At 41.1% G+C, this 13,585-nt stretch overlaps 1 protein-coding gene across 1 annotated transcript in view; it reads right to left on the bottom strand.

The window, feature by feature from the left end:
* The window catches only part of sppl3 (signal peptide peptidase 3), a 29,593-nt gene extending 19,043 nt beyond the window's left edge, over window positions 1-10,550 (bottom strand). The window contains exon 1 of the mRNA XM_075455729.1: window positions 9,978-10,550. Coding sequence (XP_075311844.1) covers window positions 9,978-10,003 — 26 coding nt within the window. The 5' untranslated portion in view covers window positions 10,004-10,550. The remainder of the gene's footprint in view (window positions 1-9,977) is intronic.
* Window positions 10,551-13,585: the final 3,035 nt, after the last annotated feature.

The raw sequence follows: 13,585 nt of genomic DNA, 5'->3' as shown, positions 1-13,585 counted from the left end.
GCTGTGGATAGTTACAATAATAGGATTTAAGGCTTAAAGATTAAGTCATTGTGACCTGATGCAACATATGCGTGCTTTTACCTTTGAGGCCTGATGCGACGTGGTTCATAATGTAATTGTGGACTCTTCTGTCAACACTTGTTTCTTCCTTGATAATTTTATCAAGAATCGGGGCGGTCGGTGGCATAGTGGGTTAAGCAGCCGCCCCATGTACAGAGGCTACAGTCCTTGATACAGCTGGCACCGGTTTGAGTCCCGCACCGGACGGCCCTGTGCTGCATGTCTTCCCCCTCTCTCTGCCCCCTGCTTCCTGTCTCTCTCCAACTGTCTATCCATTAAAGGCATAAAAAGCCCCAAAAAAAAGAATAATAATAAAAAAAATAAAAAAAATCTATAATGATACCGTATATAAAGTAAACTGTCTGAATAAACACAATTTGATTACTATGTGGGCCAATGACTACGTAGCCTCCATAATCTATACCAATCATGCTCATCACAGTTTGAATAGGGATTTCTAAACGTATATTTAAAAGGTATGTCGTTGTGTGCATTTCCACCTCAAACTTTAAACATTACAGCAGTTGTTTCAATATGTTCTCCATACAATCTGCAAAATTCAGGATGAAATTAGTGCCAGACAATTTTTGAATCAATCAAATGATTAAGAATCAGTCTATGTTAATCCATAATAATGATCAACCCCACAAGCCACTTATCAAGTTGAAATACAAATAGTTGGTTTCACCTTGTTGAGGGTGTATGGCATTGTTTTTCAAACGCTGCCTCTATGTTAAAGTCTAAAACGTATACCTAGAAGTACTCCTACAAAAGCCAAAGCACTAGGAACAAAAACCTGTGCTTTCTGACCACAGAAACCTTTTTATGCAACTATTGGAGTGGGTTCCCCCTCTTTTGGTGTCCACAACACAGGAACCGTTGCCAAATGTGGGTTTATAAACCATACAGACCAGTTGTTGTTTACAGTCTTTCAAAGAGATGAAAAGTAAAACATTGTTTTTTAAAATCATATCTCGCACCGGGACACCTGTGTCAACCAAGGATTTCACCTGAGAAAGCATTACTTTCACAGCCTCATCTAAAATCTGATGAGGTTGAGAAATTCTTGCTCAAAAAGCATGCACTTTTGAAAGCTGCAAAACCAAACCAAAAGAAGAAGTGAAACTAGATAAGAACTACTACCAAACTTTTGTGCTGGTCTGAAGGCTGTTGACAGTGGCATTAAAGCGTGACACGCAAGCTTTCACACAGGACCTCTCCAACTGTAAGTTCGCAATTTATCCAAGTGGTAAAATGGGGGCTAAAGAAAAAAAACTAAACACACACAACTAACTGCACAGCATGGCACACAAACAAGAAGAGGTCTCTATAAGGCAGTGGTTCCCAAACTGACAGTTTTTGATGGGGCTTCCACATAAAACGCAAAGCAGAGGATGAAGCATTACCAAATGTACTTCCAAAGCAATTTCCTTCCATGACAAAGAAAAGAAGATATGATGACATATATCTTGCCTTTGGCTTCTCCTGTACAACGGTGGGTAATGAGGAGAGACCGCAGTGTGTTGTCAGTCTTAAAGTGCCAGCTTCTGAGAGCTTGAAGCTGAAAACAAGCTAAGATGCCACTTGGAGACAAAACATTCAGAGCACAAAGACAAGCCAGTTGAGTTTTTCAGAAAAAAACTCGTAAACTACCGTGCTCAACAGTCATTTTTTACTAAAGTTGCATCCGTGCCGGCAAATGCTCAACTCACCTCATATAAAGTTGCCTACCGAGTGGCAAAGTGTAAAAAGCAGCACACAATAGCGGAGGAATTAATACTTCCCTGTGCTATGGACATGGTTTCAACTATGCTTTCAACACTTTAAATAATTACACTCCAAGGGTGGTTTGTTATTTATTTCTCATTCTAAAGCAAGTTGCAATGGCAGTTTACTTTATTAAAAAAAAAAAAAAAAAAAAAAAATGCAATGTTTTCCAGGTCTGAAAACAAAATATGTGTATGTATGTCCTGTTTTCTTTTTCTTTTTTTTTGAGGGGGGGAACAAATATTTTCTTATGTTCCAAACGGGGGCCCAGCAGAGAAAATTTGGGAACCACTACTATAAGGGATGGGCATTTTAAGTGATTTTCGAGGTCAACTAATCAAGCCAATGAAAGACGATTAGTTGCGACGTCATCATTAAACGAACATTATTGACCAAAGCAGTTATTTGTTCCTGTCGTTTGTAGTGACACGAGCGTTTAGCTACAATGAAACCCGTGATTTATTGCTATCCCTCCATCTGAACTTTTTTCTTCCGAAGCGCAACATTTTGGTGACAGATTAGTAAGCGAGTCCTCATCGTGCTGATAGGACCGAGGTATGCTAGCTTCATCCCGCATAGTGTGCATTTGACTTTGTTGTCCAGTTGAGTGAAACACTGCCATGCTTCGCTTTGTTTGTTGGTGACATCCGCTCCGGCCTGTTGCTTCCACTACAAAAACGCAGAAACAGCTGCCCCAAACAAAAATTTGTCAAAAAAAAAAGGTAGTCAACTATGTGTATTCCTAGTCTCTATTGCAGGGTAATAGGTGTTTCCCACTCAAAATGGGAGTTTTTCCCCAATCGTTGGGCGCTCTTCGATCGCAAATGCATTTGGCTGATTAAACTTGAAGATCACATGTTCTTTTTAAAATGACTGTCACTAATGCTTAGTGCCTTTAAAAAAAAAAAAATAAAAAAAATTATGTGCAAATCTAGTGACGTTTAGGGCAAACCTTGGCTACTTCACAGACTAGAGAGTTGCAAGGACAGGATCTAGTCATCTGGCGTATGTGCACTTTGCAGACACTTCAGTGAGAAGTAGCAGGCAGCTTCTCGCCACTGGGATGACAGAAAGGTTAAAGGGGAGCAGCACAGACTTTCTACGAAGCCTGGGCGACAAAACGTTCAAAAAGTTAGGATTGCGATTAAATTTACGTAGATCTCCGTGATCGGCACGTGACATTTTCAGAGAATGACTGTAGCCGAAGAGAGCCACGAAAGCGGGGGTGAGGCCGAGACCGATCCCACGTCATCTCCTCAGACCGTCGAAGTAGTTGACAAAAAAGGTCCCACTATGTCAGTGGTATGGCAGTGGTTTGGTTTTAGTAAAATTTGAAAAAGGTATCACCCTAGAGATGAAAATGTGGGCCGATGCAACTCGGTGTAACAGTTCTTGAAGTGCAAGAGTCAAAAAGAGAAGCATCATCTCATCACTTGTGGCTGCCAGCCCATATAAAAAGCATTCAAACCGAAGTAGAAAACACAACAGCAGTGTCATATATGATAAAAAAAGACATGATTTAAAATGTACAAGTCTTGCGATCGAGACTTTAATTTGGAATTTGTGATTAAAGTTACAGATTTTGTCTTTAAATCCATAGTTTTTAATCCAATTACAAGGGGAGAAAATGTGCATTGCTTCTAAGGAAGTTTGCACAATTAAGTGTTTACATGGCGTCACTTAACTTTGGTTAATAAACTCTGCTTGAACGTTTAACTATTTCTTTTATGTTGCGGTCATTATTAGTATATTTTTTAAATTGACAGCATTAAACTATATCGTGATCAAGATCGATCAATATAGACAATATCATTATAGTTCTTTTTGCCATATCGTCCAGCCCTACTTCCTACCACTACTAACTTTTCTGATGATTCTTCATGTAAATTCAGCTAAATGTTTTCCTTAATATAAGTGAATGGTGGATGCTGTGCTTAAAGCAGGGCTCAGTAATATGGGGTTTGTTTACCATGCAATACACACCCCAAAGCTGTAGGGGGAGCTCCGTAGAAAATAGGCGACAGTCTAGCCAGACTGTCGTAAACCCACCAGAGACAATTTGCGGTTTATTTTTCAAGACACTGGCAGAGAGTTGGAGAAGTAGAGATGCTTAACTCGAATCTTTTGGGCAATCCGGGCTGATTGGATCATTTTGAGGAGGGGATTCGAGTTATACTGACCACTTGAATCACTTGAGTCACTTATTAAAAAAAAAAAAAAACCTTTCTGCCGTTTAGTGGCTATGCGCCTCGCCTTTTTTTTTGTCCCATTTATCAATTCATTTTGATCAACCAAAGAGCAGCCTACGGCTACAAGTTCATTAATTTATTTTTGTCAAGTAATAATTCAATGCCATTTTATCTGAAAGCCAGACACAACAGCTAGTGTGTGCATTTACACAGAGACAAATGTGGTAGCATTAGGTGAGGCAATGCTGAGTTTAGACCTACAAGTAAACAACATGGAATCATCTTGCCCTCCCTATATCACTAAATTATTATTTTTCAACGACTGTACAAGATGCATGAAGCCACGCCAACCGAGCCTGTAGCTGCCTGTAGCTGCCGACTGGGCGCTCGCTCGTCAAGTCACGAGACAGAATCGAAACTTAAAAAGCTCCGAGTTGGCATGGATCCGTTACTTGCTGAGTCACCCAGAGCCAGCGATTAAGCGGTCAGACGGGCAAGTAGCGGTGGTTCTGCCATCACAATATCTATTACAAACTATATTACAACTCTAGAAGCTAACCGCATTCAATTTAGTCGTCGACAGCTAATGGAGAGGGGGTGTGTCTATCAGGCTACCTGGCTCGGCTCAGAGCCCTTTACGACCTGCCGTGAAGCAGTAGTTCTCGGCTCTCATGTGTCGCGAGACTTCCAGAGCTAAACAAAGCACGCGGCGCTACAGGCAAAGTTGCAAGCACTGTTTTGGGCTAGGGCCACCAGATGGAGATGGAAATGTCACCGTTTTCATCTGAATGGGTCAGCCAAGCAAACTGATGATTGCCAAGCAATTTTATGACCATGAAAAAGTTGCATAGCATGTCTTTAAAAAAAAAATTATCTTAGAGGATCTTAGATAGTAGAGTAGAAGCCTTGCAAGTGACTGTGGGGGAACACGCAGTCTTTATGGGCTGCAATTCATTCCCAATTTTAGAACCATTTTGCCGTCTGACAACAGAAACAGAGAAATATGTCACAGAGAGTAGCTTTATTGGGGGATCGGCTGTATTATTATAGAGTATATGTGAACAGAGTAGAAGAGGCATTTTATTATCCATGATAACAAAGCTTCCCCAATTCCGGTGCAGTGAAGTTATCACAAAGAGCGACTCCAGCCAATCACTTCCTGCAACTGAAGAATGCCCACCAACTGACAAATTACCACTGATCGACACACACCGACTTCCGTTCAACAGAGAAACCTTACTTCCTACAAAATGCCCCAAACTAAAGGTCTGTCCACTACAGTACTTGTCACACAGAGGTCTCAAAACAACCGTGCAAAGAAAATATCTTATTATGCCACATTATTATTTGCTTTTTCTCACTTAGATTGACCCAACAGAGGTGGCACAGAGTCAGTGTGTGCTTATGAACATCATCACTGCACAAATTAAATGACAGTATCGATATTAACAGACAGACGTGTCCCATCATGACACACACAAACATTGACGTGGTTCTGTAACTACCTGTGTTGCCAGCTCAGTGACGGATCAACTTTGACCTCCATTCCGCCTACATCAAAAAATGGCCTTATATAAAAAGAAGAGAAAAAAAAATGGTTGGGCGTAACAGACTCACCTTCAATAGGCGACTGTCTAAGGTCTGTTTTCAAATATCTGCTTATTCAAAACGCAAACAACAAAATCCCAGTACATCCTTTGTGCCTGTGGCTGTTTAACACAAAACAGTTAGCATCAAAATGCAAAAGTCACATTTTCCTAAATATGCATATCAAAGCAAAGCAAGAACTAGGATATGAGAGGCTTGTCATAACACAGAGCAAGTATTAATATTTCTCTTAATAAGACACTGGGAGAGCAGGGTGTCACCGTAGAGCACTAAATCTGATATTTTCAGGAGTTAATCTAGATCTGCTCTAGGGATGTTAACCGATGACCGTATGACCGATGGTTGACCGAATCAACGTCGTCCGGTTAGAATTTTTCTGCCGTCGGTTTAATAAAAAAAAAAAAAAAAAAAAAAACCTCACTATATCTTTAGAAATGTTATGTGAGCATGAGCCATCCCACGATGGAAGAACAACCGCAGCAGAGCTCACGTAGCGCCCTCCTCAGAGGTCCTCTCTTAAGGGCGGTGTATGGTCGGAAACCAGGTCGTCTGCGTGTGTGTCGCAGTTAACGCAGACATGCCCCCCCCCCCCCCCCCCCCCCCCTTACGCAGACACTCTGGTGCACCTCCCCAAAATTGTAACTGACCACAGACAGTGCCGCAGATATCGTTGCAGGGAGGAGAGAAAGGAGGCCTCTGATTGGTCAACTCTACATCCGCTCTACACTATGCGTATTTCCGGTTTGCTAACCGGCTAATGGTGACACTAACTGTGCTAACCGTGACGATTCTTTTGCCTCTCTGCCAGCTCTAGTAGTAGCAATATTTCTTCTATTTCTAAATCGATCAGCTGCATCTCAATCAAAGTGCGCATTCGTCCAGTCGCCATTGCTGTTGAATGACCGTAACCGGAAGATAAACACACCACCCACCACACCCACAATTCTAGCTTGTTTGTGATTGTCCCTCTTGCGTTGTGGCGTGGAATTAACATAGCGCAGACCCCGCTTCAAAATTGGGCATAAATGAAAAATAACTGCGTCATGTCTGCGACAAGCTCACTGCGACACACTGCTGCGAAGTATACACGGCCCTTTACACCGGTTGCAACTTGTACGCCGTACATGACGGGTCCTGTCTGCGCAGTTAAAAAAAAAAAATCGCCACTATTAACCTAAATAAAGCCAATGTGGCTGCGTGTGGACTACGACATAATGATAATTGTAACACTGTAATGGCAAAAGACACAAGACTAACAGCCTACTTGTTGTGATATATTCATCTGTACTTAAATGGCATGACGACAGGAACTTATTGCAAAGGATTTTGTGCAGCATAGGCTACGCCACAGAGGCTCTTGGCATTCGGTAAGTTTTTTTTTTTGAACGAAGTCATTGGTTAACCTACTTTCCTGTAACACCGCCAAATGCACCGTTCTGTTTGTGACTTTGTAACGTGGGCTTTTAACAGCCCAAGTTCGGTGCCGCGTTTGATTCGTGTTTAAAAAGTACCGTGACTGGAAGGGTGCCGTTGCGCCGTGTGGCTGTGCGTGTCTGCGCAGGCACAGCAATTATTTTTCTACCCAAAACCCTTATTCCTCCACAAGTACGCCTAGAACTAGTGGTCAATGATTGGGGAAAATGTTTAATACCAAGGGCACGAACTAACATTGATTGTGTGATGGGAGCCTAACCATTCTAAAATGGGGGCATAACTTGTTCCACGAGGCAGAGAAAGACGCGCGACAGGACACAGATATCATAAATGGAACTTATAGTATTTTCGGTGACCGACTTTAATCGACTAATGAGGCTCAGTGGTCGGTCAAGACTTTTTTTAAATTTCGACATCCCTAATCTGCTCCCACTAAACAGTGAGAGGCGGAATACGGAAGTTCAAGTACAAAAGAAAATAAAAAAAAGAGTGATCATCTTGAGTGATGCTTTAAAAATAGCATTCAGTTGCCAATTTAAGTATGTTAAAAAAAAAAAAAAACACCTACTAACCAGGCATTACTCACATCAAGTTTTAGCTTGATATGTGTCAGCAGTTTTGTGGTGTTTGGCTTTGTTGCAGCGACATCTGTGAAGTAAACGTCAGTCAGTGCTCACTGAAATTCAGGCAGTCTACTACAAGAATTTACACACTACAAGAAAAACTGGCCATGCATTTTTAAACCCAGAAGATTGTGGTGCCAAAGTTTGGAAACTATGAGGAAACGAGGACAGAACTATGACAATGTTAGTTTCATGCAGCTGTTTTAGTCAGCTTCCTTCTGAATGATTGTGGCCCACTCAAATTATTGCTACCAGTTTTGTAGAGTTTCTAGGCCACAGCATACACACGACTGCAAGTAGTTTTGCAAACCTATGACTTTCTGAAATGCTTTTTGTTTTGCGACAGTCGCTGTCCTTTATTTACAATGCTCGCCTTGCACATAAGCACAAGGCCTACATAATCAAAACCGATTTTTATTTCTAAAAAAAACAAAATGCTGGGTAATAACAGAAAGAAGCAAAAAAAAAAACGTTATAGTTGTTTTAAGGGAATGCTCAAAGAGATGTTCATGTTTACAAATCACAAAGACTTGAAATAACAACATAAACGGGATCATTTTTAAGCTGCTGGAAGGTGCATTTTGCATTTTCTGTTTCCCATTTTGTATGGAGACTGTTTTTTTTTTTTAATCATTCACTTAGTCTGTGTTAAACTAGGATAAAAAAAAAGTTAAAACACCTTATTTAACAACCATTTCAGACATCTCCATCTGGCATCATTACACATTCTGATCTAGATACAGGAAATCACAAGTTGATGCAAGGATTAAATGCACACAGAATGGTTAGAAGGCAAATCAATTTGAGTTTCCATCGCTATGGAAATCAATCAGACTGATTTAACTACATCTGGAGGTGTTCTCACTTGCACCGTGACTGGATCGCAGCCAGATGTAGATGGTACTAGTCCTGTGTTTAAAGTAAACCTTACTTTCATTTTGCCATGTTACTTAAGTCCAGCAAAGTGGTAGCGGACTGGTGCAACTTGTACCCACATGAATGTGTGTGTGGGAACCTTAATCTCACAGACTGGTATTGATGGTTAAATTTGAGGTCAATATAATTTATCCATGACCTGAACGAAATTAGGTCATGTACGCTTAAATATCAACATGGCAGAAGAATGTAATACCATTTGAGTGGTCTGTGGAAATGAAAGGTTTCCAGCCTGAACCTACACCAAATTTTTTGATTAAAGTGGTTGTTCCCATGTGCACAATTCCTCAAACGCCACAGCTTTGTTACAGGATGTTAAAGAAGAAAAAAAACAAAACGATAACAATCCCACGCTATGGGCACAGAGTGGTAAGTGTTTACAAATATCTCATAAAATTAAATGTGGTGTTGCAAGAAAGAAATCAAATAAATTACAGCAAAAAACAAATGGAAACAGCATGTCCATCAAATAAACCTTGCGTGCTCTTGGACAGGCGTAGCTGTAAACGAAATACACAATGAAATGTTATTTTAATTTTTTTCTTAACCTGTGGCATAAGCTAACCGACATAAATCAGCAAGGCCTTGACAAAGTGGTAATTTAGATTCATGGGGACAACGTATTTCATCTATTATTTTCTCGCAAAATCTATAGCCCAACAGACACAGGCATTCAAACGTAACAGTAACCGGGCTTTAGGTGTATGTCCCTCACAATGCCAAAATATGACAAATTGCGACAACATGCTGAGTGTCTGAATTAGAAACAGACATTTTAGTGACATGACTGCGATGCTAGTTTAGCAGAACCTTTGTTATTGTGTGCAGTCAGTGGGTCGACGACAAATCTTAGCCAGCTAATGCTAATGTGTTGGCATAGCTAACGTCAACTACGCTGCCTGACAGTCTTGCAAATCTGTGTTTATAGTTCCAAATTATATTTTTCAGACAACCAGCGATAATATGAAGAACACCAGAACGATGCACCAACTCGCTAACCCACTGAGCTTGTCAATCCGTAAACAGGAAAGCTAGCCCTTTAGCATCGCTCACAATAGCATCACTGGATTTGTCCGCAGCAGAATGAAGTTAGCACAGCATTAGTCGCTGCTAGCTAACCAGACAGATAAAGTTAGCCGCTAGCAATCCCTGGGATGCAAGAAAAAAATGTATGGTTTTGTGATATTTTGCTCTCTACGCGGTTATAAATGTCCCTGAAACCGTGAGCATGACGGGCCAAGCATTTATGTGAATTGACAGAGGTGTAATTCATAGGCTTAATGAACAATTGCAGTCAGAAGCTACGGCTAACATTAGGTAGCTACTACGAGTCTGTAGCGCAACGCCTGTGCGCACTCACCAAGATGTGTAGCCTTGCTCCGCCATATCGCCGAAAACAGTGGGTTCCGCGGCTGTGGCTAACACAGATTCAGGTCCCGGTGACAACCCGTTGGGACCTGGGAGAGGTTTTCAGCTTTTTCCTTCACAATCCAACGTCCTAGCAGTTGCTTTTAGGTGACAACATGATGATACATCCCGACGGCAGCTAGTAATAATCACTAGCTGGATTTCTTGCAATTGAAATGAAAATGATGGTTTGCTATCGTTTGGTGGACAAGACAAAGCACCCCGAGAAAAAAAAAATCCCACACAGATGTTGTTTTCGTCGGTTTAACTAATATCCTGCCGTCACCCCAGCCGAGAAGGCTCGGTCTCCAACGATATTACACCCACTGTAAATCCATATTCTGTGTGGTGTAGCCAGAATAAATTCGGATATTCCTCAAGCCTGCACCCCTAGCTGATATGGAAGACGCTCAGCTTTGTTTTCTATGGCGAGTCCACGGGAACGCGCAAAATCGCCCTGCTGTAGAGGTTTACAAGTAGGACGTACACTGAAGCGCTTTCATGCACTGAAAACGCTTGCAATGGTTTCCCTTCAGCTCGCAGCAATGCAGCCTGTTATACACACCTCCAACTAAAGGCTGTGTATTACGTAGACTGTAAGATGAAGTAATGTGTAGCTAGGGAAGATAAATCAAATAATTATTCTTAACTGTCAAATAAATAACCTAAATAAATAAATACATTTAAACTACAGATTCATCTCTGAAAAATGACAAACCCCACAACATAAAAGTAATTTGATGAACTATCAGATTAAGAAACTGGTTGTATTGCGAGCAAACATTAAGACAAAAGATTATAAATTACATTAGATACATTTTAGGACATCGTTTTGCAAAGTGAGACAGATCCAATAACGGTGCCTGGACAGCCTGTTGATTGGAATCTGAATCAGGTCATTTTGACTCGATTTATTCTCTGGATGTCAAATCTGGTCAAAACAAAGATAAAATAGGCTAACATAGCCTACACATAGCAACACAGTGAGGCCAAAACAGCAAAGTACATAGATGAACTTATAACACATAACAATTTGTGGCTAAGACAGTCAATTAAAACCTAGTGAAATAAGTCTAACTCTTGTGTTTTGTTTGTTTTTTATTTATTTGTGGAGTGTCAGCCATCTGAAACAATGAACTTTATCGGCATCAGGATTTTCTAAACCATAGAAAGGTCAGCAGGAATGGTAATGTTTTGATAATGATGGCAGTGAATGCTATAAGCAGCAAATGGACAGATGTTTCCATTTACCATTTACCCTATTCTGTAACAGCAGAGACCCTGTTTAAAAGTGAGTAAATCATTTTAAACCATCCAACCATCTGTTTGGGTCTTTTGACGATAGTATAAACTTTAGATATTGAAATATCTCCTTCTCTTTTTTATGCAGTTGTCTTACTGTTGCTTTTTAACCTCTGGGCAGTCGAAATGTGCTCAATGTGTTCAGCTGCAATCTGCCCGATAAACTTCAAAGTCCTGAAGTGGAAATTTCAAGCAGATGGCCGTGAGGTCGGAAAGGTCAGGAGGTCATTGAAAAAGTCCTTCAGGGCAGGGATGAAGTTTGGGGCCATGATAATCAAGGAAACATTTGACCAGAGGGGGAGGTGTGTAAAATAGTACTGGATAGCAGATTCTGTGGTAATCCTCCCATTAGAGCAGTAGCCAGGGTGTAAGGACAGAATAATGTGTGCATAAGACCTATACGGCAATATGGTCGAAGTGCACATATGGTGTTGACTAGAAACGTAATTTTACAAAAAAATCACAAGTGCAGTTTACCAATATCAGCCCAGTGCGCTGTCCCACTATGTTCAGCTGCCACGGGTGCCTGGCCCTCTAGGGTATTGGGCGGGGCCTCTGCTGGGGGGTTTGGAGGTGCTTGGGTTGGTGAGGCCCGAGTCCGGCACTCAACTCGTGTCTGGGTGGCGGGGCCGGAGGGCTGTCGCCCCTGATTCCCAGGGTGCCTCTGTCCTACGGTCGTGGGGGCTCTGTCCGGGTGCCTCCTCTGCGGGCTTCTGGGTGGATGCCTGGTTGTCCCTGCGGTGGGTTTCCCGGTTCTGTGCTCCATGGGGGCTGCTGTTCGCCTGGGTCTTGGGGTCCTCTCTGCCAGCTTCTGATCACTGGGGGTTGGGGCATGTGTATTGCGTGTGCATACACACACACACACACACACACACACACACACACACACACAGTGCTGTGTCGTCCTGTGTCATGTTTGGCATCTTGTGTTTTTGTCATGTTCTGTGTTTTTGTCTAGTCTTTACTTTTGCCATTTCCCCACTTTTACTTCAGTCTTTCTTCTGCCCTGCCATCAGCTTCACTCCCTTCACCTGTGTTCATTATCAATAGTGGCACTCACTCACCAACATACATTTATAAAGTACTAGCGATTCAGACTTGAGTAGAAGTACAAGTACTCTATCAAAAAAGTGACTTGAGTAGAAGTAGAAGTGCTCTTTAAGCACCGTACTTAAGTGGAAGTACTAAAGTATTAAACATGTTTTGTACTTAAGTATTGCAAGTAGTTTATTTTTAAAATTACTACTCAAGTACCGTACTGAAAGTAAAAGTATTGTGTAGTGTAGTTATTAAAGAAATCAGTCGAAAGTTTGAAAATCAAATTGTTTATATTATTCAAAATGTTTGGCTGTAACAGCAGTACAGCGGAATGTACAAGAGCACCTTAAAACATTGAGCTTAACTCTTTTGAACAAAAGAATATGTATTGGCAAGTATGTCCCTTCCCCCTTTAAAGCATCTCCCATCACTTCACACATTACACATTTTCTTTTCATCCTTGTCATTTTCTTTCAACTTGTTAAAAAAATCTCACGGCCAGCAGGCCACATACAAATACAAATGTCATGTAAAAACAAAAAGTGATTAGAACACCTGAAAACACTGGGCTTAACTCTTTGTGAACAAACAGATCAAGCATGTCCCCTCTCCATTTAAAGCATCCCTCCCCTCTCTTCCCTGCTTGTGCTTTTTTTCCTCTACAACTTTTCCCCTTCTTAAACTGTGTGCATGCTTGTGTCTCTCTGTGTGTGTTTTTATATGTATGTTTGCGTGTTTGTATGCGTGTGGGTGTGTCTGTGCATGAATGAGTGTATGTTTTTATGTGTGTGTGTGCGTTTATAATAACGAGTAACGATGCAGCACATAAAAAATGTATCGGAGTAAAAGTACTAAACTCACTGAAAATATGTACTGAAGTGAAAGTAGAAGTAGGAGAAAAAAATAATACTCCAGTAGAGTACAGATACAGCATTTTAGTACTTAAGTAGAGTAGTGAAGTAGTTCTACTTCATTACTATACATCTCTGCTCACCAATCACCCTCCACAGTATTTCTCCCGGTTTGTTCATGCCATTTGTCAAATCCTTACCATACCATCACATATGTTTCCAAGTCAGGTTTGTCACTGTCATTGATGTTGTTTAGTCAGGTTTACTATCTTTACCGTAACTGTCACCGTATCTGCTCATGTCAGGTTTGTCATTGTTCAAGTCAAGTTATTGTTCATTGTCATAGTCAGGTTTTTGTCTGTTCTTAGGA

The sequence above is a fragment of the Odontesthes bonariensis genome, chromosome 22, assembly GCF_027942865.1.
Source record: "Odontesthes bonariensis isolate fOdoBon6 chromosome 22, fOdoBon6.hap1, whole genome shotgun sequence".
NCBI lineage: Eukaryota > Metazoa > Chordata > Actinopteri > Atheriniformes > Atherinopsidae > Odontesthes > Odontesthes bonariensis.
This window is presented reverse-complemented; position numbering and strand designations above follow the sequence as displayed.